The sequence below is a fragment of the Phragmites australis genome, chromosome 22 (genome assembly GCF_958298935.1).
Source record: "Phragmites australis chromosome 22, lpPhrAust1.1, whole genome shotgun sequence".
Classification (NCBI taxonomy): Eukaryota; Viridiplantae; Streptophyta; class Magnoliopsida; order Poales; family Poaceae; genus Phragmites; species Phragmites australis.
Genome location: NC_084942.1, coordinates 2,260,057 through 2,288,023, shown reverse-complemented (window position 1 = coordinate 2,288,023; position 27,967 = coordinate 2,260,057). Strand labels below are relative to the sequence as shown.

The 27,967-nt window shown below is 42.0% G+C and overlaps 2 protein-coding genes and 1 pseudogene across 2 annotated transcripts; all 3 read right to left on the bottom strand.

The window, feature by feature from the left end:
* Nucleotides 1-2,170: 2,170 nt before the first annotated feature.
* On the bottom strand, nt 2,171-5,821 carry LOC133905150 (uncharacterized; annotated as a pseudogene).
* Nucleotides 5,822-12,668: 6,847 nt separating this feature from the next.
* Nucleotides 12,669-16,950, bottom strand: LOC133905495 (PP2A regulatory subunit TAP46-like). Its single transcript, XM_062347301.1, has 9 exons — nt 16,470-16,950; nt 16,268-16,390; nt 15,859-15,945; nt 15,526-15,630; nt 15,243-15,404; nt 14,590-14,625; nt 14,385-14,456; nt 13,413-13,690; nt 12,669-13,054 (listed from the first exon to the last, which is right to left on the bottom strand). Exons 1-9 carry the CDS (start codon nt 16,617-16,619, stop codon nt 12,820-12,822), a joined length of 1,248 nt encoding a protein of 415 aa, XP_062203285.1. The 5' UTR covers nt 16,620-16,950; the 3' UTR covers nt 12,669-12,819.
* A 1,427-nt stretch (nt 16,951-18,377) lies between these two features.
* On the bottom strand, nt 18,378-22,498 carry LOC133904945 (uncharacterized). The gene is made up of 2 exons (XM_062346602.1): nt 22,182-22,498; nt 18,378-19,423 (listed from the first exon to the last, which is right to left on the bottom strand). Exons 1-2 carry the CDS (start codon nt 22,273-22,275, stop codon nt 18,630-18,632), a joined length of 888 nt encoding a protein of 295 aa, XP_062202586.1. The 5' UTR covers nt 22,276-22,498; the 3' UTR covers nt 18,378-18,629.
* Between the last annotated feature and the right edge of the window lie 5,469 nt (nt 22,499-27,967).

The window sequence follows — 27,967 nt, the reverse complement described above, 5'->3', positions numbered from 1 at the left end:
CAGGAATTGGGCTAGATGAATTTGAATTGGACCCAAAAAAAAAATTCCAAATCCAGATGGAAATGGAAATGGAAATGAGACTCCAATTCAATATTTTTGTTTGGTTAGCAAGAGAATTGTTGAAATGGAAACATGAACAAATCAATTATAGTTATTCTTTGGTTGTAAACATTGAGAAATCCGAATCACATGGCATGAACATACCGTCCATGAAGCTCATGGCGGTAGCGTCGCCGGACTTGGGGTAGGAGACGGTGTAGGGATATCTTGACACCATCGTTGGACTTGAGGAAGGAGGTGGCACCATGAGATCTCTACTGCGCCGTTGTACTTGGGGAAGGAGGGGGTCGTCGCCGGACTTAGGGTAGGAGACGGTGTAGGGATATCTTGACAACATCGTTGGACTTGAGGAAGGAGGCGGCACCATGAGATCTCTACTGCGCCGTTGTACTTGGGGAAGGAGGGGGTGCTAGGACATCTCCCCCTCCCCCAAAATACATAGGGTTTTAAGGGAGTTTTTCATGGCATATTACCATTTTATATCTCCTCATATTTTTTTCCTTTATGACAAAATTAACCAACGAGTGTTAGAATACAAACATGTAGTCAATTGATTAATTGCCGATGACGGTTATCTACTGGAAGGGATATCTCCCTGAAGGAACATGTTTGCATCCCTCTATCATGTATATAAGTGTATCAACACAATGCAATGAAAGATGATTGATTCATTTCGTTACATCCACAAGTTCATACTGTTCATACATACACAACAGTACATTATACTTCCAACCTTGCGAACGGCCTTGACGCATCCTGCTTCCGTGACCAAAGGAGATCCCGCCACCTCCTCACCAGATCATGGATTCCTCACCTGGAAGTAGCTGGAGGAGATCGTGCCACCTCCTTATCGAGATCTTGAGGTTGAGCTCCTAATAGTGGAGATAGAGAGATTAGAGAGATATGAGTGTTGTGAATCGATGATCATTTTTATCGATATGTTTATATATTTATACATAGTGAAAGAGTGAGTTCTTGTCTATTATGTAAGGAGCATTCTTCCAAATGAGTAACTCCTCGTGCAGACATATGGCAGTTGTGTTGTCAATAGTTGATCATATTATGGTAAAATGAGCTGAAAATAGTTTAGGACGTTAAATGCTTTAGCAAAATAGTTCGAAGAGTGAAATAGATTTTTTTTCTTTTGTTTTATACCATGTTTTCCTCTACAGTCTATCTACATGATTCCGAACCAGGCTAAACAACTCGATCTGAATCAAGGCGATGTTAAGTTTGCTCCGAAGCGTCGCTTCTCCCTTGTCTGAACTCTGCATGGCGGCCACAGTTCCCAGCAGTTGGCGAGACAAACAGGAACGAGATTGAGCTACGAGCGGCGAGAGTCCGCGGCGGCCGGTAGGAATCGACGGTTGGCGACGGGAATCGGCGGTTTCGCAGCAAAAAGAACCTTTTCCTAACTACAAAAGTAGAAGAACACGAAAACACGAACATCCACAAAGGAACCAAATGCACAGTGGCATGTTCCGAACGTCGGACCTCTACCTGCCTGCCTTCACCAACTTTTACAAGAAAGAACCAACCGTACCTTGTTTTACAGGAAAGCACCACCAAACAATAAACTGCAGCGAGCCTCTCACATACTCGGCACTCAGAAAATAATTGATGATGCCGAATGAGCTGGTTCTTGTGATGGAACATGCCTATCCAGATTCGAATCCTAAATCGCCCAATAAAAATAATACATACACACGTGAATATATTAAGTGATCAAAACACGTGCCCAGACTACTTGAGGTTATACCTCTAATCTAGTTATGTGTGATAAAACACACCCACATAGATGTATATAAGGTGAGCGGTGTGTGTGAGTTTGCATGCATCTGACTTATACTCTCAAAAAAAAATTGATGATACAATAACTCAATCAAAGGAAGTTCATTCTGTTTTCACCCGATCAAAAGTTCATTCTGAAACTTCTGATTTTACCAGATACAATAACCTAAACGATCAAAGCGTGCCGATTGTTTGTTTTAGCATACGAATATACAAGTGCTGCTTCCTAGAAAACGAAGAAAAATCGGCCAAAGTTTAGGCACATCTCCATCGCACAGCTTGCTTAATCGGACACAAACCCTGAATGAAAAAGGTAACAATCAGTATAATATGAGACATAAGTACATAACAAAGGCAAGGAAAGAAAATACATCAAGTAAATCCTAACATTGTTGTGCAGTCTAAACTTTAGGAACATGTAATATAATACAAGCAATGCGGGGACTGTTAGCACCACCTTAACACATGAACACCACATACTTCGTGGTTTCAAGCAATGAAGCAGTATGGAACATTCCAACTGTAAATGCTGAATTAGTGGCTAATGTTACACCTCTCTTCTAAAACTTAAATTCAGCAGACAATACCTGTGCTGCCTCTCCGATTCTGAGACTCGGTCATGGATAGATTCAACAAAGGTTCACAATCCCATGTTTCAGAACCCAGCTGGAACATGGAAACCCACCTTTTAAAAAATAATAATAATAATCCAAACTTAGGGTTCAATCTTGAAGCTGTAATGATTACGTTACAAGAGCATTATAGGAAGATTATACCTGTTACCGTATACCAATTTCACCAGAAAACTGGTGAAATAAAACACAAATTCACCAATACTTAGGATTTTAGCCTGCAATAGAAGGACACCACTGTCAGCTGGGACTGGGAGGAACGAATGCATGATTGAACAAACAATAATGTAAATACCGCTGATTACTGAATGGGAAACTGCATATAAACGAAAGTCTAGAAAAAAGAACTTTACATTGAAACTGAATCTTGTTCCCTATGTTCCAGGAATCTCCTAGTATAACTGTAGAATGTAGTTTCTCTTTTTACTTGTGAACTTGCCAGTCACTCAGGCTTCCTACTGAGCAAATAATCTAGCAATGGCTGAGTCTGTTTCTTTCTCCCTCTTTTTTTCGATGTGCATTCTTTTGAGTAAGGTTATCTCCTAATTTCTCATTAAAAGGATCTCTACGTAACACAGTGAGGCAGTGAGCAACTATGCAAGACAAGCTAAGGTAGCAGGGATACACTCAAACACTACAGTGGAAATTGTTGAATCAAGATTAGAAAGCGAACTCTTTATTATGACAGTTTCATTCTGCCACGCTTAGAACTTCTATTGTAGAATGGTTTGGTCACAGTTAAATCTCTCAGATGAGCATAGGAGACTGCAGTGGTTTGGTCACACTTAAATCTATCTCAGATGAGCATGTGTTAGGGTAAACACCCGACGAGAGGATAGCCGGGAGGCGTCTGCTGCTAGATGTGGGATTAGATCATAGATTGAAGAGACTTAGAATATTAGGAGAGACTAGATTAATTCTTCTTGCTTGATTACAAATGATAGCAGCCGTGTGCCTTATATAGGCCTACAAAGACCTTATTCAAATCTAACTCTAACTTATCTCTAACTCATCTGATTTAAACTAACCGATCTCTAATCTTATCTCTAACTGAATCTGATTCAAACTAACAAACCGAATAGATAAATCCTAATTTGAAGTCCTGCTGCTGCCATGATTACTGTTCACTTCAAAGAAGGATAGCAAATGGCGCATTGGCAGATTTTCCATGGTAATATGGGCACTTAACATTCAGTCTGAAAATGGCTACTTCACTATCAAGTCTTAAAAATAAATGAAACCAAACCGATGGCTCTGCAAAATGCAGTAAACTACTTAAATCTTACTACAAACAAGATAATGGTTATTTATCACATTTAGCTGCAATCTCATCTCCCCCTTCTCCTCAAGATCCGAGTTACTCGGGAATCTCTGTCAGGACAGCCTCAAGAGGCCACAAGAAAGTGTGCCAGCTCTTCCCGGCTAAAGCATGCCCCGCTAGTTTGGTCTTTACTTTTCGAGTTATTTTGCCTAGCACCAATATTGACATCTTAACATGCTTAGCACCAATATTGATTTAAGGTAGCAACACAACAATCAACCATCAGCAACCCTACACACATTTTAAACTGATATTCATTGCAATAGGTTTTCAGCCTTCTGAAAGGCCACCCACATAGCAAATTTTCTATCAGCTAAGATAAATAATAGGGCCTGATTCCATTAAAAAGGAAATAAAAAATGTTTCCATATCCTTTTTCTAGGCAAAATCATGTATGGAAGTGGGAGGGCAGCATAGAGGTAAAAACTCAAGCAAACATATAGGAAATGTAGCAGGGCCAATAATATCCCAGTACAAGGAAAACATCCTATTAAAGGTAGAACCGTGATGGATGAACAGGCATGCGTAGAGGCGCATGGCATTTACATTTGCAGTTAAATGGGTTCTTTGAGGAACTTACTGTGAAATAATGGTGTCAATGGTACTTATACGGATAGAAGAGTGAATGAAGAGGGAGAGAAGCCTTGGGATGAACTGGAAATCTTGAAGGACTGCTCCCATTGGCTGGAGATTGCAATCTCTGGCTTCCCAGCTAGCAGCGTTTCCTCTGGAGCCTCCAGGAGTGACGGGTTCTCTATTTGATAGGTTCTCAAATTTACATGCGCCTTCCTTGGAAACAATTCGAGGTACTTGGGGTGAAGAGTCATGCTGCAGTTGTCAACCAAAAAACTCTACGAAAAGAAGCGTCCATTATCCAAGGAAGAGAAGCAGGGCCCTGCGTCAACTTCATGTTCCATGTATCTCACCGGGAGCACAGTGATGGATAACTTAAGAGCATGGTCCCTGCCAGAAGTTGCGACACGGATGCGGTAAGCATTGACAGGCCCGTTTTTCTTCGACAAGCCAAGGAAGATAGAGGAGCCTTGCGGGATGGCGCAGCCGAAGAAAGGCAGCCTCTCGTCATCGACCTTGTGCCACTCGTGTGAATTGGTGTCAAATGCGTGTGTGCCCCAGAGTTGATTGAACGATAGCAAGATGTAGGGGCCGACCACCGCATAGGACATGACCATCACAATGGGCGGATAGCAGTATTCAAGCGGGGAGAGCTTCCAAGGGAGGCAAGGTGGATTCGGCAAGGCACTCCAGGAGCACCCCTCCAGAACCAGATGGGAGCGATCGGCGACGGTGACGACTCTGGCTTTGGAAAGATCAAGTTCCTCGAACCAGGGTGGGAAATCGGGATCACCAATCCAGTCGGGACTGCTACACAGGGCATAAACCCGGTCCCCCACGGCCGTCAGGACAGGGTTCCATTTTGCTGAATTGAGAATCGGCCCGCGGATGACCTTCCGCGTCTCGGTGTCGAAGAAGACGGTGTCGCCAGAAGCGCCCCCGACGCCGACGATCCACGCGCGGCGCCTTGACCGCACGGAGGCGAAGGTCTTGCCGCCCGCGGCCATCTCCAGGCGGCCGGCGCGGTGAAGGCGCCGGCGCCTCCCGCTCGCCGGCGACGCGTCGGAGGGGGCGACGTCCACCTTGTACACGGAGAAGGGCTCGGAAGCACTAGACCAGTCCCAGTGGCATGCCACAAGGTAGGCCGACCGACCTCGTACCTCATCCGAATCACCGCCGACGATCCCCATCTGATTGAGGTATTGTGTTTCTTCCACCGACATATCGACATCGTCATCCCCTTGGCCCTCGCCGCTGACGGGGTCTTCCGTTTCTTCTAGCTTCGGATCTCCAATGGGTGGCTTGAGCTTGTCAGGGGAAGCCCCGACCCCTACTCCATCAAGGTCCGGCGTTTTCCTCTTGCCGCGCCCCATCAAGCCCCCGCCACCGCCGGAGGTTAGTTAGGGTTTCCAACTAGGATACGAATTGATAGGCAATAAGTTTGGGTTGCGGAAGCGGATGCCTATGTAGGCTGGCTAGAACGAAACCAAAAAGGGCACTCCCGCGTCGGACGACCCAGCAAAAAAAAAAAGGCCACGCCCACCAGCATCAGGTATTTTTCTTTTTTCCTTTTTCTCATTGGATGCAGAAGAAGAAGAGCTTGCTAGCTGGTAGAAAGTTGGAGCAAGGAGCGTAGGAGAAGACGCCCGGTTTGTTAGGATCGCTTGGTTAAATGCCGTCCGTGTAGGTGCACCGAATTTCGGTGTCTAACACGAAAAGTAAATTTTATGGTATTCGATTTTATAAAAGACTCTTTCTTTTATGATGATGTGTGTTTATTTTATCTCTCTTCTTCAGCTTAATCATTAAAACACGAGATGGATAGGATTTTACGAAGATCTTTCTAGATCGAATCCTATAAAATTTGTTTCCTTTCTGAACTGGATCTTATAAAATTTACTTTCCTGACACGGCTAGGTGATGGGGTGTCTGTGGCAATGCTTCACTGCCTACGTTCAAGTTTTGAGCGAACGCGGATATGCACCAGGAGATTCTCCAGTAAATATAGTTGTGTAATGTAGTGTGTTTTTTTACTAAAAAAAGTTGAAGGAAAGGGAGGAGAGAATGAGGCAATCGAGTTAGGGGAGAGCAAATACAACAGCTTTGGGCGAATACAGAGTATCAGTGCTAGTCTAGCTCTAGCAGAAGAGGAAGCATGGCGGGCATTATACTATTAATTTGATGAGATAGTATAAAACTATCGTATATGACTTTTATATTCTCAGAGTATATGTTTGTGTCTGGAAAAGAAATTTTTAGATATATAAAAACTACCTACGAATACCGGGGTATCTGTAAATAGAGAAATTTATCTCTAAGATTAACATAATTCTACTCTATAAGGAATCCAAAAGCTACACAACAACCATATATACATATATCCATGTAGGTCAGCTGTAGGATTTGCTAGAGCGCGCATAACTGGTATGTCTGCCGTTTTAGTGCTCGGTTTTCCGGTATACCGCCATGGCCGCCGCTCGTCGCCGGCCACTGTAGCACATCTAGGGTCGAGTAGATGTAGTGGTTGCACTTCACCGTAACCTCCTGAAGCTCAAGCACTAGCAGGTTGATCAAGTTGAGCCCTAGAACCTATATCTCGCCGTGCTCCCTGTTTCTGCCGTCGTAGATCATCGTCGTGGGCCGTCGTCTTTGATCGGCCGACGACGAGACGTCGTGTGTTAGACTCCTGACGCGCTTGTGATGCTGTAGAGCCGCTCCCCGCGAAGTTTGGTTGACCGTAGCTCGTTTTCCGTTTTGCGCCGTTGTTGGGACCAACTCCGGCGAGCTCCTGGGAGTGCTCCGCCGCGAGTCCGACGACGAGGAGCGCCTTTATGAGTTCGCCTGGTCGAGTAGAATTCGTAGGTGGGCTTCTCGTCGACGCCGTCGTTGTTGGGGATGACCCGCTCATCTCCCTCACTCCCTATCTTTCGGCGTGCATCTCTCACAGACACACACAAGATCCAAACGAATCCTCATAGCACTGACTCAACTAACATGCGTCATCCACCATGCACACGTTCTAATTCCACCTCCTGCATGTCGGCACTAACTGACCTCTTCTCCACTAACTATCCCTCTAAACTCACGCCATGCATTAACCAACTAGTCAATTCTCCTCCACAAGTGCACAGACACTTGACTCCACAACTTTTACGTGCATGACAACGTGACTCCACAACGTGTACGCCATGCGCGCGCGCATACTAATTATCCTGCTAATGACAAAGTTATTCCTAACAGTCGTTCCCTCGCCGGAGATCCGCTTCCTACCGGCGAGCCGCCGCCGGAGAAATTCCCCACTGCGCCGCCGCCCTGTTCTCATCCGAGCGTCGACCGCTCCCTGGGGTTCACCAGCGAACCAACCGGTGGCTACAGCCAAACCATTCACCGCCGCCCCAGTTTCCATGAGCCTGGTGTACATGAACCCTGGGAAGCAAGCAATCTCGCAGGCCCGGTCTATGTAGACCATAGACTGAGGTCTATGTCTTTACGCTCTGTAGACCTAGTCCATTCTCTCTCTCACTCGGTTGAGTCAATGACAGACAGGGCCCACCTGTCAGCGCTAAATCCCTGAAAAAAATCTGAGAGAAATAAAAGGCAGGGAATATTCCCTGTTATTTTCAGAAACACATTAAACCTTTAGAAACTCATAGTTATTTCAAATTAAATCAGAAAAATACGAAACCAACTCCATTAGTTTTCTAAAATTGTAATCTATCTAATAAAATTATGTTTATCTGCATTTAGAGTTATTTTGGCTCTTCCATACGAATTTGCATTTGAATTTAATTCCCTTTTAGTATTAGTTATTTATTTCTCAGTACTTTACTGGTTCAAATCCACTATCCAATGCCTGAATAGAATAAGGGAAAGGGGCGTAGAAAGCCCAAAATCTAGTGCCTGAGAAAGAGGGAATGACATTGAGTCTTCATCCTTGGAAGAAGACGGGAGTGCTACTAGGGATGAACAGAGTTCTGGGGCTAGAGGAAGGAGAACAAAAAATAGAATATGAGGGTTATCGTAGAATCTCTGAGTGGCGATGCCCTCTACTACCTAATATTGTCAGTTCACCGGGAGGATCGCTCTCCCAATTCGAAGTTTTTTCCTGGAAGTTTCAACTGTCGTTGACTATGACAACATTCGCAATCGACTATTAAGATCCTCGCGACTATGGCAGGGCGGTACACTCTGCTCTCTCGTGACCTCTACTTTAATCAAAAGACTAAATGCCCCTACAAAAGATGAAAAAGGCGAGGACTTAAATGAGAAAGGAAGGAGTTCGGCAAGACGACTTTGGTTCACACGTGAAAGTGCTTCGAAAGGTGTCAGCAGGTGCGTGGAGCCGGAGCCAGCATGTTCGCTCACTGGGAATTCGCGTTGCATAGACCAAGAGTGGGTTGACAACGATCTGGAAGATCAAGAGTACCTGCCAGAGTTCGAGGAGGGAGAAGAAGAGTATCAAAGGCATGCCCTTCTAATCCCTTGATCATATTCATCCTATGTTTTGTGTAGTGAATAGTATTCACAATTACTTTTACTTTATTTACCATTATTGATTTATTAGCCCTTGATTGCATGACCTAATTGATTGATCCAATGCCTTGATTGATTGTTTACCTATTTATATCCTTATACCCCATGATCCTAGTATGTCTTCATGCTTAGGATTACTTTTATGTTTATAGAACTACTTAGCACTGCTTGCATTGAGATACTACTTACTTTTATGTACCATCACATGTTCCTTTACGCTTTGTATCTGTGATGGCTTGTATCTCTTGTGTGTGTTGGGTGGGAAAAATGGTAAAACTGTTTTTAGCGTGGGGGGGGGGGTTGAGACGGGAGGTACCTTGGGTACTGTGCCGAGATACCGCTCTGGCGTTTCCCATGTGAGAGTATCTATGGTGGGTACGAGTGTGTTGAGTGGAGATGTTGAAGGTGCTTGCCCCAGCTGATTAAGGACTGAGTATTTATGTCGTATATGGTCCCTGTGCCAAATCGTACTAACCACATGCCTTGTATTGGCGGGGCTTAGACGACTGGCCGGTTAGGGGAAGTATGAATATTGTGGGAGTGAGGGTATGTGAGTGAAGTGAGGTATTGTCCTTCTGGGAGGGGAACCCACTGGCCTTGCCTTGCGAGGGGATCGGGTGGTCAACCAACACTACTGCAGGGTCCTGGAGCTGAATCCGAGAATTCAGGCGGGACGGTCCAGACCTGTTAGGCAGGATAGTACTTCTCCCTAGCCGGAGAGTCTCTCTATTATGGATACCAAATCACCAAGTGCCCTTGGGCGATGTAGGGACCATTTCCTGTGGGTCTAGATGTACAAGCTATGTAAAGTCTTAATCTATACGTATCGTTGTGTCCACGGTTATGGGCATGCCTAGGAGCTATCCACATCGACTAGCTTTTTGGAAGGTTACTTTTGGTTTTGAGGAGTCATGGTGTATTTCGATTTCGGCCGTGAGCTGTGGGGAGTATGAAGGTGTTTACCTGACGGGTGGAGCGTGGGGGCTCCAACCAAGATATGTTAATCACACAATTAACTTTTGAAACAAAATGGGTTTTCTATCATCTCGTCTTTTGGTTTTCAAAACATTAGGATTGCTAAACCCGCTTTTTTGCAGATTAACCTATACAGCCAGATTCCTTGATTTATTCCATGCATGTAAAATACGCTAGTGCCTTTTGAGTAGGGCATGCTAGTTACCTTGTGTACTCATATACTACACTTATATTTTGGATTCAGACGACGAGCCAAACTACAACTTCATGGACGACTACTCAAAAGACTAGAGGAAGGAGGGTTGTGATCTACCGTTGAGTTGCCTGTGCATGAGCCACTGCGAAGATTTCACTGTCATGAAAACGTTTACAATTGTTGGATTTTTTTTAAAATAAATCGTGATTTTTGAGAATTTACAATTACTGGCACAGACCTCAGGTGCTGAATACGGTATTGTTGCCTATATTCGCCACCTTAGGGGTCGAATACGGATGAGCAATGCCGTATTTGGCACCTGAGGTATGGTCAGACCCGTCTTTTTCGGTTTTTGAGATTCCGAAATTGGATTTTCGGTATTTAAGCTGCTGAATACAGGTGTTAGGTTTACAAATACGTCGATATGTTATCTATTTTGATAAATACGCGAGCATATGTTATATATTTTTACCGTAATAAGTTGTGTTATTACTGGGCGTAATAAGTTGTGTTATTACTGGGCAAGTTTTGGTATCGTATACATGCATATCCCATGAAAATGCAGGCTACGACTGCGTGATGGATTTGGTTGAAGGAAGGTGCCAAGAAACTTCCGCTTGCTTGCGTTTCGTAAAGTTTCAGGAAACTGAGACCAACGCCAGCAGAGGAGTTATCCAGTGCTACAGTACCCGCAAAGTACTGTAGCTCTGGAAATCAGTCTCCAACAGTACCCCATCCGGTGCTACATTGCCGTATAATACTGCTACAGTGTTGCGGAGAGAGTATGTGGCTGTATTTTTATCGGGGTACTGTAGTAGTACGCAAACACTGTAGCAAACTGTTTATAGAGGCTGACAGCGGGATCGGAGGGAGAAAAAGAGTAGCTGTTAGAGATGAAAAAAATAAAAGATGTTGTAATAGTATTTTTTATGATAAAAATTTAAGGTAGCTACTGTAGATGAACTAACCGACCTGACAGACATACAGCGTCACCTGATGAGTTTGTTCATTGGGAAACTCAGCAGGAATTTCGGCTGCATTACGCTGCGCTGCCTCCTCATCCTTGTCGCCTTGAGAACTGCAAAAGCCAAAGCCAGCCGTTCGTTTGCGATTCCGGCTGTTACGGCATCCAGTCATCAACACCCACTGGTTGCCTAACGCCAGTTGAGCTATAAAGTGAACTGATTTTAAGGGTCTTTTAAAACACAGGATTCTAAAAATATAGAAATAGGAAAAACATATGATTAGAGTTGTCTGGCATTTGCAATCCTATAGAAATTCAAAATGTCAAAATATTTTCAGTGAAACGTTTGGAAGCAACAAAGGAAAAACACCAGGAATTTAAAAAGAGACAGATGCAAAGAAAAGTTTCCTGAGGTCCAACCTCTTGCTTATTTTCCTTTAGAATCAGACTAAAGGAAAGCAATCCATAGGGATTTTTCCTCTCCTTTCCTACGATCCTTAAGGGTCGTTTGGTAGAGCTCTGATTCTATGGTGAGAGTGATTCTGTAGTGGAAGTAGGTGGGAGTGATTCTGTAGTGGAAGCGATTCTGTTTATAAAATCGATTGGTATGCTAGTGGTGGAAGTGATTCCTGAGAGGATATTATGTTGAAATCGAGGAGAATCAGTCGGAAATCAAGTGAAAGCTAGTTTTTTCAGCTCCCACCTCGCTATACAAAACGAGAAGTGATTCCCGAGCGGAATCACTCCCCGACCAACCCGTTTGGCAGCGCTGGGAGTGATTCCGGAACGGAATCAGCTCCTAGAGCTCTACCAAACGGGACCTTAGTGGGGGAAATCCTTAGGAACTAGAATCCTAATTTTTTTTTTTAGGATCCTCCATTCCAAAGGAGGCCTAAGTGTGCTCGCTGAGCTTACATTTCATTGTTTTGTAGTACTGAATTACTTGCTTATGCTGTGAAGATTAGTTATTTACCGGTGCAATAACACGTATAAAAAATACCATGGTTACTATATAAGTTTGTGCATGACATAGTTCAATTCAGGCTCAGCCGTCAGCTCTAGTGTTCGTTTTGTACGTGCAAGGGTCAAATGCTAGTGACGTCTTTCTATTCTCTTATTCCATGGCAGACACCACACCACTGGCGTCGGTCTAGGTATAAATTCCAGCACTCATAGGGTTTCAGAAGCTTTAAGAATCGATGCATCGCTGTAGTGGCTTTATAGTATATTCGTTGAGAGTGATTTATACTTTTGCGTGACTCCATCTGATCGAATCCTACGCTCATCGTGCAATTTTAAGTGACAGTATCGCCGTTTGATTTCACCTCCCCATACTCATCGCCATGTCCATTGAAAAAATGCTATATTTTATTTTGAGTAAAAAGACAAAATAGTCAAACAGAAATGAACGAATCAAATGTAGGGCCGTCGCAATAAATCTTAGCCTATCCAGCAAGTAAAATTTGTAACTTTTGTGCTCGTCCCTTCCTCGCTTATTCTGCCCACAATTCGGGTGCCACCACTGCGACAACTCCATGCCCAGACTCTCCCAGGCCGGCTACAATGACGATGGCTACTGCTGCAACTACCTCCGTGCTCCCAGCACATTGATAACAGAGGATATGCTATTTTAAATTTCAATAGTACATGCATAGAGCCAATGCACTTGCTGACTTGCACAGTATTGGCATCATATTACAAAATCAAACATTATATCATCTACATGAACATCCGTCACAAGTGGAGTTTCAATACAGTACACACAGTTTGCAGTTTACCCACAGGGAGTGAGCTTCTTGTTGCCGGCACCACGAGGATTGTCATCCTTCCAGTCATCCCAGGCTCTTGCTTTCTCCTCTTCGGTATCCTCATCCTCTTGGGCTGAGCTAGTGCCATCCTTATACCATGCGGAGTTCGTTTCTTGAATCATCTTAGCAGTCCTTTCTTGCCATTTCTCCATCATTTTCATCTCACGCAAACCAGCTTCTTCTATGCTCATTGTTGGCATCCTATGATCCAAGCAAGACAGAAAGGCAACATAAAAATGAATAAAAGGGTACTCTCGTACGCTCCAACAATGCTTCATGAACCATCAAAGGACAGACTATACAGATCAATCCAAGGGTAGGATCCGATTTCAGCATGGTGTTGTAGGGGATAATATCTTTTGGTCTCTACCAGCTAATAGAAAATACTCACTTCTTACTTGAACCATGTCATAGCCTATGGTCACATCTCTAAGGCAAACATCAAGTGTGTTTCATTAGGAATTGTAGTAATTAGTGGTCATTTCACATTTGGCAATGACAATGTTATCATAATATGGAAAATGGCAAACACTGTAGTGTCCAGGTGAATAAGGCATACCTGTAACCTGGCTGAAAAACTTGTGCTGCCGTCCTTTCCCTTTCACCGGTTAGTCCCCCACCAACAAGACTTGCAGGTCCAAATATCAGGGGTTGGTGTTTGTGCTCATGACCTTGTGAAACACTAGCTCTACCTTCAATGACGTCTTGAGCAAAAGTTGCGCAAGTGATTGGATCAGCTGGTTTGGAATATGGTGCACGGTTGGCAGCATTATGGTGCCATGCTTCAGCCTTTTTTGTACGTTCATCAAGCATTTCACGAGCAAATGCATTCCCATCCTAAATAAATGGAAAGGTTACAACAGGCAGTTTTTTTGTTCAACAGAAGAGCCTCCGTGTACATGCGGAGTTTACTTGAAACAGCGATGCAATTAAAGGAAGCCAAAGCACCATCAATGAAAGCAGCTGTTTTTTTGGTAGAAAATCTACTGGATTCTAATCTATGCTGAGAAAGGATCACCTTCAAACATTTTAATAGCTATGTTTTTCTTTCATAAATATGCACAAACTGTTCAACAACCAGGTTCACTCGTGTAAAATACTTTTACTATTTCCCGGATCAAAGAAAAAACCATGGGATGAAATACTTCCAGTGGTTCTCTGTAGGAGTTGCCGGTCATAAGAAAACAAGTTTATGAAGAGACGCCAATCACAAGAAAACACATTTTAGGTTAACATTTGACAAATGCTATGTATAATTTTGAGAAACAAAGCTAATCTAAAACTTTGTGCATTGACCTACATGTGAGCTACGGTAACTCTTACTACCACATTTTTCTTAAGGCTAGTTCCAAGTTGAATTTTTTCATTATTTAGCTAACAATACATCCAATCCAAATTGTACAAAGCAGATAAATATTTATGCGACATGATAGCCTGAGACTCCCATGTTCCCAGAAGAAAAAAATCCTGAAAATAATAGGCCTAACATGCTAATGACAAGAAATTGCCTAGTCATTATCATTAGTTTTACCTTTGCCAGTCTTTCTTTTACAGCTAGAAGCATTTCTTCTTCCTTCTTTTGCATGTCGAGGAGATCGAAAGCCTACAGAGGGAAATAAAACAGATCCATTTGTGGATCAAATATTACTAAGAATGCAAGAACGGAAATTTGAGAAACAGAAAAAAAGAACTCCCCAATCAGTGTTATGGAATATTTCTAACCACAGCAAACTAACCTTGCAGAGAGCCAATGAGATAGTAGCTAACCAAGCCTGCAGCATAGAAAAAGAAATCATAAGATTATATAACCAAAGTACAATATAACTGTATAAGATTTGGAAGCACACATTGACAAGATCCCAAAAGCACTATCGACAAGATTACAAAAGAATTATTTAGTCAAACAAATAGACTAGAATAGAAAGATGAATTGACGGTTAAAAACTTGAAGACCTCACGGCGAGGATTTTGTTATGGAAAAAGTTTGATGGTAACATGGTGTGTCATTAGACAACAAAATATTCATGTGCTTGGCATGCACTAAAGGAACAAATGAACAATACAGGGCATGTGATCAATTCCCTGCAGGTGTTCAAGAACCTAGCTACATGCATCAATTCCGTAAAGCTCCATAAGCTGAAATTAATAAATTGGAATCCCTCCTGTCAAGTGGAACAAAGCTTTATCTTCTAGTATATCACAGTTCATTTTAATTTGAAATATGTTGATACACAGAAACCAGACTAATCATCTTTATTAGTGGATCTTGTTTGGTTTTATCTCTAGCCTACCCCGATTTCCTTAGGACCAAAAGGCTTTGTTACAGAAACCAGATTAAATAAGCCATGAACAATTTTAGATGAACCCCTTCCAGATGTCTGGTGCTAACCTCTCTTTCTTCCTCTCCATTGTCCTCCAGGGCATCTTCCTCACCAGCTTCAATGGGGGCAGATAAAGCAGCTGCTCTCAATGACCGCCCACGCCTTTCTTTTCTCTCTTTGATCTCCTGGAGCTTTGTTTGCACAGCCTTTTGACGGTTGAACCGGGCAATCTAATATCAAGAAATAAGGCAACAGAGTAACCTACGTGCCTTACTTTGTTGTTTCTCTTGTAAAATGAAAACTGTGAGTATGGCTCGTCAAGACATTAAAAAAAGGGCAATTCAGGCTCACCTTTTGTGCTCTTCGGTTTGCTGCAGCATCAGGCTGCTTCTGTCTAGACAATTCGAGCTCGTCCTCTGGTATAAGCTCCAATGCCTCACAGATAGAAATGAACTCCTGCAGAACCCAGCAGGTGTGTTCAATGCATGCGAAATGGATGATGTGATGAGGGGGTACCATATGAGAAAGCCCCCTTAATGGATTGCATAATAACCATGCACCAAATCAATGAATGTGTGTGAAATGGATGATGTGACGAGAGGGAATCATGTGAGAAAGCCCCCTTAAAGCATTGCATAATAACCACACACCAAATCAACCAATACAACACAGCAGATCGTTTACCTTCAAATGATCCTGCGACACCTTGAGGATCAAAGTCCGGTCCTCCTGCACTACATTCTCAGTCATTTCCCCAAGGTAGTATGGTACCTGAAGAAACCATCCATAATCACAATTCACGTCCACGAATCTAACCCCCATTGCGCGAATAAAAGGACTAAATTTGTAGACTAAGAATAACAGCCAGTATTGACTATTGAGTTCCCTTACACTAGCTATATCAATGATGCAAACTCATGGGAAGGGGACAAAGAAATGATCTAAAGGCATTTAGGACTCGAAGCTATATCAAAAACATCATGATTGTTTTCACAGGATACTAGGATAGAGATTGTAAAAAAAGGGATACTAGGATAGAGAAACGGAGAGCGACTAAATACAGACTTGGGAATAAAAGGGAGAGAAGGCATACGAGTAGGTACTTGAGGTTGGCCGTGGAGACGTCGTCCTTGGTCTCGTTGCGGGAGAAGAGGCCGAGCTTGCCGACCATCTCATCGCAACGCCGCAGCAGCTCGACCCCCTTCCGGATCCCTTCCTGCCCAGTACAAACCAAGCACGTAAGCACTCGCCCAATCTCTTGGTGATTAGGAGAAGGACGCGATCCGGAACCAAACCTGGTCGAGGGAGGAGTCGGAGGCGAGGGAGTGGAGCCGCGACGCCTTGTCGAAGAGGGCCGGGAGGGGGAGGTCGGCGTCGCCCTCCGACTCCGAATGGACACGCATCTGCGATTGCATCTTGTTCCCGACCTCCACCACCTCCACCATCTCGAGCGGGTTGCCTCGCGGAGCCGAACGCAAGCGAGAGATCGCAGAACCCTAGTGGGGGCGGAGTCGCGGGGAGGAGGGAGAAGAGCAGAGCGCGGAGGAGACGGGAGCAGAGCAGAGGCTGGCGTGGCGTGTGGGGGGGCTGCCACGGTTTATTTTTCCTTTCCTCTCCTCTCCTCTCCTGATCACGGCGACAGCGCGGCGTGGCGGAGACCGGAGCACGCGTGGTGGACGGGTGCTGGCCGGAGACTTTGCCGGCGTTGCGTGGCGTCCACCGGCCGGCGTCAAAATTTGTGGGCGGATCGGCGGACCGTTAGTTGAAACACTTGGGCCGTACGCCGGCACATTGGCGTTGGGACCCAGGTTCAAATATTCGTTTGGACATGAAAACCGCTCTCAGCCATTTTTTTTATATTCGTGAGAAAAAAATTCGGTCGAAATTCAGTGAGAATTCAGATAAATTTACTCGGTCAAATTTATAAATTGGACGCAAAATCCGGACGAACCGATCATTTGGTAACCGCTCAAATTCCATCAAAAACCAATCGTATTTCATTTGTGATCGAAAACCGCTCGAATTCCATCAAAAATCATTCGATTTTATCAAAAACAGTTCAATTTTATTGAAATGAATTCCATCAAAAATCATTCGATTTTATCGAAAACAGTTCAGTTTTATCAAATTTCAATGAAGTTCAAGGGGAAAAAATAGCTTAACTTTGTGAAATCGATAACTAATTCATCTGAGTTTTAAATCAAGTGGAACAAAAAAAACTTTCGTTGTAACATGATCTACATGATAAAAGTATTTGTACTCATGAAAAAAATGTACATTTTCTACGAGAAAATATATTTATTAAACCTAGTTAAATGCATAGTCAATTATTTGCTAATCCAAAAATTATAAAACTAATTTTGTTAGTCTTCTTACATGATTCTATATCTTTTAAAAATACATAAACTCGTGAAATAGTTATTGTAACATGCAGGATTGGGTAAATATATTGCAATTAGATTAATTCATAACTAATCCATCACACATCCAAAATTAGTTAAACCATTTTTATTAGTTTACTTATACTATACTTTATGTCGAAAAAATAATAGTAGACATGAAAATTTTAACTACAATGCTATTTCTTAATATGTTCACTTTATGCTCGTGAATTTTGTAAAAATTATGGAGAAATTAATAAAACTCTAAATAAAATGAAATAAAATTTAAACATCATCTTAAGATACACCCTAATAGAAAAATATGTGTTTATATGTTAAACTTTTTTTTAACGTGATGGGCCAAATCATCATGTTTATACCGTCAATTTCAGTATTTTTCCTTTTTTTAATCGAAAACCGACCGCTCGAATTCTAACCGACCGTATTTCCTGCATTTCATTTGTGATTGAAAATAGCTCAAATTTCATAAAAATCATTCGATTTTATTGAAAATGGTTTGGTTTTATCAAATTTCAGTAAAGTTAAGAAAAACAAAAAAAAATAGCTTAACTTTTGTAAAATCGATAACTAATTCATTTGAGTTTCAAATCAAGTGAAACAAATTTTGTTGGTTTCCTTGTAACATTATCTACATGATAAAAGTATTTATACTCATGAAAAGATTGTATATTTTCTGTGAGAAAATATATTTGCTAAACCTAGTTAAATTCATTGTTAATTCTTTGTTAATCCAAAAATCATGAAACTTTTTTAGTCTTCTTACATGATCCTATGTCTTTTAAAAATACATGAACTCATGAAATAATTATTGTAACATGCAGGATTGTGTAAATGTGTTGCAACTAGATTAATTTATAACATCTTTGCAATGAAATGGCAGCAGCCATGCTCCCATTAGGACAAAAGAAAACCAAGACAACATCTCTGAAATAACAGTAGCAGAACCCAAACATCTATGCACAGTTACCACTTCTCCAACAGCCAACTCACTGCTCAAAACAAAAGCTAGAAACTATCCAGGTCTCATCAAAACTCTGTGATTTCGCCACGAAATCAAAGTCCACCTTCTATTCCCTGACCATCCTGGCAAGCCCGGTTGTGTAGTGGACGCCATTCACTATTTCTTCCTCTGTGATCCTGCCAGCTGCTTCTTCGGTAGCCCTCAACCTGGCTCCTCTGTTTATTGTTTCTCTGCTGGATGTGTCCACCACTGTTCCTTTTCCTCCCAGATATGTTACTTGGATCCTGGTATCTGTTGTTGGATCCACCATCGCAGTTATTCCTGTTATTTGATGAATACCAGTTATTGCTCGAACTGCGCCAACTGGGGTTATCTAGAGCATGACCCCAACCGGAGTTGCTATTACCCCATTTATTGAAAGATTCAGGCTTCACTCCCCAACTCAAGTTGGATCTTGAATTGTCCTCCAAAGTATTAACTTGAGCTGGCTTTTCTACATAGATGTCCCAGTTTCCAGACTGGTTCTGAGAACACTTCTTATCAGCCTCAGTAGCTGGGACCAAATTATTATCTGAGTCAAATGGTGGTAGACGTTCCTTATCCAGGTCAGCTACCAACTCAGGGTCGACTTTGCATCGGTGGTCGACCTTATCGATATACATATCAGGGTCCGGCAAAGGTATGTCAGAAGGTAGACCGTGATAATTAGCCCAGAACCTCACCTTTGCATTCTGAAAATTCTCAAAAGCCGCTGAATCATCCCATTGCTCTAGGTTATTATACACTTCAACATATTGCTTGTTTTCACAGAATCTCTTCCAAGAAATGTCACCAACATAACTGCAAAATTCCCTTTCCCATAATGGGACTGAGCAGTGCTCGTGTCCTGTGCATACAAAAAACGAATATCAGAATTCAGGGTAGCAGCACGGTAATGCAGGAAGATAAAAGATTCCTAACCTACTGCATTCTGCAAACAGGAACCAAAAAAAAAAGATACTACTGTGCAAATTTGTAATAGGCTAAAGTAGAATATGCAAGTACTAGTGGTTTTTATATACGGATAAAATAATAGACGACAGGATTTAAAAAATCTAGATAAACAGTAAGAAATTGTGCACACTTTGATTAAGAGGAGATGAGAATCGAACCAAGGTTGGTGGGTTTGCACTAATGTGCACTGACCACTCCACCACCAGGAATTTGTCAACTATAATGTGAAGGATAACAAGTTCAATAGAGACTAAAGGCAAGTCAAGTGAATCAAGTACTTTCTGCAACCTTCTGACCAGGACTAGTGGGTATATAGTTCTGCCATAAATACTGACAAAAGAAAAAAAAAAAAAGAAACGCAACAGTATAACATAGTGATAGTTTAAGCCTGTAAGGTCTAAGTCACACCACGAACAAAATATGAATTCAGGAAGAAAGATAGGTGGAGAAACTATTATGTGCTCATTCATGAGCCTTCTAGGCAGATAATTTTTCTTAATTAGCTACTGTATTTGTTATGTGCCGAGTAACAATGTAAAAGTAATACTATCACAATCCTGGAGTTACAAAGATAATGTTTTGCCATTCTAGTTCCATTGGCAACCCTAGATGTCGAAGTCCATGTTGGTCATGTGTGTGCTAGCCAATTCAATTAGTCAAAAAGGAATGTATTTTCAATGTTATGCAGACCTTTGCAGTGAGTTTCAGTAACGAAACATGTCTTTTTTTCTAAAAAACCGACAAATTTGACAAATAATAATAAATTCTTCCAACATGAAATAATCCATGAAAAATCACTCAGATTACTAAAATAGTTAATGAAAACCAACCGTGGTATAAAAAGTTCATTGCAATGAGGAGGCATTATGTGTCCACGATGTTTAGAGCACTTGCCAGGAGGCTATGCCAATATTTTCATTTTATGTGCTGATGTTGTACTGTAACTTTATTTTGGTTTCAACATATGAAGCTCGAGGTCTCATCTCCGTACTCTAAAAAGAATTAAGATCAAGTACGAAACTACAGCCGGCGATTAGTATTAAAATTCCTATTTAGCATGTTTTCATATCCATGGCTACATTAATAAGGTTTCCAAGAGCTTAAGTGGAGGAGCTCATTTGCCAGCTGCCAATATGATTCGCTGGCGAATATGGGAGTATTCCCTCTTTTTTCCAGGTCTACCCACCCCCAACTTCTTTTCATTTGAACCCCAGGAATATCTTGTTACAAATGAGCATGGTGCGCCAGAGCCTAAACCTGAACAAAAACCCCCAAACACAAATCATAAACCACTAAAACAAAAGAACTAAACCTTCATCCTAACTTAGAGCCTTATCTTTTGCAAACATTGTTTCAACTAATCGACATAAGCCAATTTTTAGGCTTAACTGGCTTATAGGCCTTAATCGTTTCATGCAGAAGACAAGCTCAGAGCAACACACCCTTATGCAGCACCCGACCTAGGATAAAAAAGTTATTACTTTTTCGGATGGGCTTACAGTCTTCCCCTTTGTTCTTATAAATGAAGATTTATGGTGTGGCAGAAAAGACACCGAACAATAATACTCGTAATGGTTTAAACAATGAAATCTTTCGAAATTCTATATTAAAGTTTTAATCCAATAATGGCAGCACTCATTCTAAGGTAAGCTTATTTATTACCGCAAAAGTGCAACTTTGACAGCTACATCATTTATCTAATAATAATAAATAATGTGAAAGTAATTGACCAAGTGCCGCTAGCAGATCATAACTTTGAGATCGTACTACTTAGCCAATGGACATTGGTTGCTTAATCAGGACGGAACTAGGTGGTTCCCCAAAGTGCGCACAGCAACAAAGCAACAAATCCGGGACGGCGCGTGCGAAGTGAGCCACGAATCAGGTAAATCCCAGCCGTTGGATCACGTGGTATGGTGAATAAACATAGATATCAATGCAAACAGTGAATGAACGATTGATATTGTTTTTAGGCAACTATAATGGATGACGGAAGGGAATAAGATTCAAAATTTAAAATTCACGCGCTACATAATATTGTTGATTATCACTTCATTGTATCCTTGAAAATATTATGGCGCTACATTTACATAACCTAATTAATACTCAAATCCTATTATTTTTGCAAAAGATGCTGGGCAGACAGTGAGATGTTGTACAAATGTGCACACTTGCAATTGTAGAACCCTCCCTATTCGTGTACCCAAATAGGGTGAGTTAGGAAGGGTAATCAAATATCACAATCCTGGCATTTCAGTGCAACATTTTGCGATGGTAAAAACTAGACTAACGTGAAAGCTTAGTGCTACAGGTTACTTGTATCAGTGACTTCGATTTTACGCTTGAACCTGGCATAAGAAAAAAGGGAATCCACCATTTACACGGGGTGAGGCGCTCTAAGGATGGCAGGAACTGAACCGATAACTAGGTCCATTTCAACACACTGGTAAAAACTTCAGAGACCATAAAGAATTGAGAAGTAAATGCATAGATCGAAGAAGTTCTAACCCGATCCTACCCTAAGGGATTACCAGCTGATTTCACCCAAATCGCGATATCGGATTGTGAAAATAAGAGCACGGAATCGGACCCAGTATAGAGAGTGGGAGAAGGGAGGAGAGGAAGAGAAATCGAGTAAGAAGTACCCGTACCGTAATCCGGCGGGGGAAGAGGAGGACGTGAAGGGCGGCGGGAGCGGTCGTGGTGGCGCCTCGCCTGCCATGGCCGATTGTTCCAACCCCCCATCGGGAGGAGGAAGAGGAGGAGCACCCGGCCCCCAACTCAACGATTCGCCGAAGCTCCCAACGTGCGGCACCAAACCAAGCCAGCCTAATGGCAGGCAGTCGGAATCCCGCAAGAACTAGCTCGCGATGCGGCTACGAACCCATCGAATCGCGAGATTGGGGCCCACCTGTGCCTGTCCGAGCGAGGATCTTTGCTATATATATTGACACAGCCGAGAGCAGAAAAGGCAAGCAAAGAGTTGAGCAGGGTTTAAAAATGCGTCGGTTACCATTCGGAATGCGCGGTAACTGGTTCTTTCAGTCCGACTCAGTTTTTAATGCGACTGGTAATCGAATTTGAATTAAATTCAAATTAATTTTGAAAAAACTTTAAAAAAATCATAAAAAATGTAATACAGAACTAGAGATAATTCTAAGAGTATCTGTGTAAAGAATTTCTAAAAAACGTCTCGTTTGCATCAACAAATAGGTGATCAAAGTGATGTACTCGGTTAAACGAGCTTAGATGCAATAAAGCGCGAACGGGCCGAATGCACAATAACCGCGGCCCATTTCGGCCCATATGGAAGGGATAAGGTTCCTCGGCGTTGTGGTCAACATTGTGCACAGCAAAATTTCCCCACGCTCCTCTCCACAGCCAAAACAGCAGCTTCGTCGCCCGTCCAGCCAACTCTGCGGCTCTCCAGCGTGAATCCGACGACGGAGCGGTGATTCTTGAGCGGTTGGGCTCAGTAATCGACCGCATCGCAGTGGTTACCAACCGACTTCGATGAGCTACGCGGACTCCCTGACGCAGACCGATTACCGACGAAACCTGTTCGGTAGCCGCTCTATTCTCTGCGATTTCTCGTGTTATTCGATTAGTAACCGTAACGAGGTGGGCGGTAGGTACTTGTGCGGTCGATTCCGACGATGCAGTGCCTAATGCGCTCGGTTATCGACCTTTTAGTAGCGATTTTTCGTGTAATATGGTCGGTAATCGGTATTAGTATTTTAGGGCGGCAGTTCGTTGTGTAGTCGATTAGGAAGATGTAGTGGTTGATTCGCTCAGTTATCGACCATATTGCGTCAATTACCTTATACAGGCAAATGTTGTTAATATTCGTTCAAGTTAATCGACCATTTACTAGCAATTATACGTGCAGATCTTGTTAATATTCGTTCAATTTAACATGCATGGACATAATTATTAGTAGGTTAATCATTGAGTTTTCTTCTTCCAACAGAGACAGCACAAACTAATCGATGGCGGATAGAGATGTGGTGTGGTAGCACAGGGACAATTTGGCCTCAGGGTTTAGGTGCAATTACTGCAATAAGGAAAACAAAAGGCGGTGGTGTCACAAGGTTAAAAGAACATTTGACAGGGCACGGATCGAATATTATATATTGTGATAAGGTGCCTTCAAATGTGCTTGACTATTTCAGACGTGAGCTAGATAGGGCAAGAGATAAGAGGAAGGGAAAGACTGAGGAGAGGTTTCGGAGGCAAGAGTCAACAAGTGTATAGGTAGATTTGATAAGCAACAATGAGGATACGGAAGAGGAACAGGTGTAGCGTGTCATGGCTTAGTCAGAGATTACAATTTTGCTTTAGCAAAAGCCCCTGTGCAGCCGAGGATTGACATCGGGTCATGGAGTGTGAAGGAAAAGAAAGTGAAGGAAGCTATTGGTTTGGTATGGTCTAAATTTTTCCACACTTCAAGCATTCCTGGTAGAAGGGCGGACGATGTATTCTTTGTTGCTGTAGTAAAAGAAACATAGAAATGAGGTGAGTGATTAAGTTTGTAATGAATTTATTGTTATCATATTTCTTTCTTTTTGACTTATGACTATTTGTTCTGTAACAGGTAAGGGTGTACCATCTCCAACTGACCGAGATATAGATGGTAAGTATCTAGACGAGAATGAAAGTGCATTGAAGAAAATATTTGACAAATGAAAGCTAGAATGGCCAGAGTATGGTGTGACCATAATGTGTGATTCGTGGACTGGACCGGCGCACGTGAGTATTATTAATTTCCTCTTGTATTGCAATGGTCGTATATTTTTTCATAAGTCTGTAGATGCGACTGGCTACAGATAAGATGCAAAGTATTTGAACAAGGTACATTATTTTGCTAAGTTGGTAACATAGTATTTCAATTGTTGCATATTTATTTGGTTCATTCTTTTATACAGGAGATAAGAGCAGTGGTCAATGATTTGGGGCCATAAAATATTATGCAGATCGTGACTGATAACGGGTCTAACTATAAGAAGGCCTATCAGGTTCTCAGAAGGGAATTTTCTACTATCACGTGGCAGCCTTGTGTGGCTCATATGATAAATTTAATGTTAAAATCAGTTGGTAAATTTAGAGAACACGACATGGTCATTCAAAGTGCAAGGTCCATATCGCGATGGCTGTACAATCATTCAAAGCTACATGAAATAATAAAGGCCGCGATTGGTGGAGAGTTAGTGAGGTGGAATGCCACAAGATTTGGCACAAACTATTTATTTCTTGATAGCTTTCTACGCCGAAAGGATATGTTCATGTAATGGATGACATCTAGTTAGCTCCAATAGTCTCGCTACATTAGTTCTGATATTGAGAGATATGCACATAGTTGCCTATCCAGCTTACCATGGTGAGACAATCTTAAAATGGTTGTCGATTCCGTTCAGCCATTGTATGCATTCCTCCGATTTGCTGATCAGGATAAGGTGCCAACATTGAGTGAGGTGCTCCTGAGATACACCGTTGTGAAGCAGGAGTATGATTCGTTGTATCACAATGATAGGGATTCTTTTGAAAAGTACATGGCAACTATCGATCGCAGAATGCATGAGCTAGCGAATGGGACCTACATGAATGCCGGTGATACACTCCTACCACTTGCAGTCTTATTGTACTAATGCTTATGTTTCTAATGTTTCGATCATCAACTTGCAGCGGTCGCTCTGAACCCCCGCACGCAGTACACGTATGGCACGGGCCCAAACTTGTTTGAAGATCTCCGGGCGGCATTTGAGAGGATGACTGATGTTAGTACTGTTGCGGAAGCACTTATTCAGGTTGAAACATATCGGACAAAGTCTCTGTCGTTCGTAGGTCCGCTCACTTCACGGATGGCTTGTGACGGCAGGACTCAACCTGGTACGAAAACCTTGACATATCTAATAGTTGCATCATTTTATCTACTTTTCCAAGCCTCATATCACTTTACCTACTTGCAGCGTAATGGTGGTCTATGTTTGGTTCGTCTACACCTATACTAACAATACTTCACAAGCGCTTAGTGTCTCAGTGCGCTTCATCTAGTGGGTGTGAGAGGAATTGGAGTACATATGCATTTATCCACACTAAAGTTCGCAACCGCTTAAGCTACAAGAAGCTCCATAAGTTGGTATATGTCAACTACAACCTGAAAATACAGAACAATTTGGATGCAGATATCATGTCGATTGTTGATGATGATCCATTTCAGCAGCTTATGGAGCTCACATTGAACGAGGAGAACAATTCGCTCCGGGACTGGATGGAGATCGGTAGATCAAATGCAGCCCCTGAGTTTGATGAGGAGGACACAGACAGTGATATACCCCTACCAACTCACCTGGTGACAGACACAACAAACCTACAAGATTTACAGCAATGGGCTGTTACAGTGGTAGGTGACACACACATGAGAAAGAGGAAGAAGCAAATGACGCATACAAAGAAGAGCAAGAAGATTAAGGGTAAGGGCAAAAGATAAGTGCAAAGCGATGAGAGCACAAATAGTGAAGCAAAGAGCACAACTTACCAAGAATCGAATGACAGCAACTCAAAGACAGATAGCGGTGACGATGATGGTCAAGGCGGCTATGTTCCTCTATGCCCATCCTCTATCATTCCTCCCGTGCAATTCACTGGCGAGAGTCAATTTTCGCATGCTACACAGAACCAGGACCACGATGCCCCATTCTCACAAAGACATATCATACAGGGTGGCCACGATGGACCACAAGATAGTGGGAGCTATTCCAGCAACTATAGCATGGTGAGTAGTTCTGTATCATATCCGTACCACTATCATATCCCCGATGCTCAGTTAGAGTCTCCTATTCAGTGGGTCTATGAATGGTAAGACCCTGAGTTTTATGCCATATTGCAAGGACAATGTTCAACCATTTCTATATGGACGGGACAAACTTGGGCAGAGTTTAAGACAGAATTGCTATCTGCACGAAGGATAATTCTCATATCTACTGAGAAGTACAATACAACCGAATTTAATCGCCCCCAAGCTGGTGGTTCTAAAGGTGATAAAAATTTACCTTTTGCAACTACTTTATTTCCATATCATAGTATTATACTATTTTTTCCTTCTCGTAGGCTGCACATGGCGTAGATACTATGCAAACTACATTTTAAACGTCGACTATCACTTTGGTAATTACTGATAGATGCCATAAGATTGCGTTTTTAGCTTTAGAATAATTCGACATATATTTATTAATTTAAGGCACTACATATGTAATGTATGCATATATTCTATGAAATAATTATATGTTCATGCTTGTATTTCTATTAGTATCTATTTGGTGCCTTATAAACTTCCAAAATATAGCAAAGGTCATGCCAAATTTTTTTCTTATGTTATAAAACATAGCAAATCTCATGCCACATTTGTTACTATTTTTTCCCCTGATTTATTGGTGATTTTTTTGTGTTTTTTATTTTCCTACAAAATCATTGATAATGCGTTCAAATCGCTCGGTGATCGCTCAAATTTGCTCGATTATCGATCAAATTTGCTCGGTAAATTGGTGTTTGGTTATAGTATAAACCGCTCGATAACCGGTCCGATTCGACTGGTTACCGAGAAGTCAATCTGACAAATTTTTGCTCAATTTTTAAATTTTAGCAAATGAATTTTGTCTGAATTTTAGCCGAATTTTGAGCAGTTATCGCGATAATTGCGAATTTTCGATAACCGAGCAAGCTCGGTAACCGATGGCCAATCGGTAAGTGAAACCTTGGTTGCGCGTGTGTGCGAGGCAAGAGGAAGAAGAAACGGGAAGAGGAAGCCGAGCAGAGGTGGCCACGTCGGGTCGTTTAAGTTTTTATATTTTTGTAAAATTTTATATAATTTGTTTTGATATAATACCATACATAATATATGGTATAATCGTAACGTATTTGATTTCCAAACAAAAGTTGTGTGTTCAATTTCTTATGAACTCGATCTTAATGGACCATGTTTAGATCGGATTTGTGGCACATGGACTGATGCGACACGATCCGTTTGACTAACGAACCTAACCAAGCCACATCGTTCATTTAGCCACCTTTGAAGTCAAGTGTGAAACATATGGCCATGTTTAAATCAGATTGTAGGAGCAAACTTAGCCTAAAAAATAAGCGATAATATAACAGTGATAGGACATTTACAACTTAAAAAAATGATTAAATCTACTGAAAAACAAGAATTTGAGCAGAGTATGTTAGGTGCCCTTGTCAAACTGAGCCAGTCTAAGCTTATCTTCACTGGATCTTGGAATAATATGGAGATAATTCTCTATGTAACACTGAATATTAATAAAATTCTCGATTTCCTAATGAAAAAAATCATAATCTTTTTAATGCCATCATTTAATTTTTTTTCCTATATGTTATCTTCGTCGTAACGGAGGTGATGGTATTAGCTAGGATGAAAAAACTT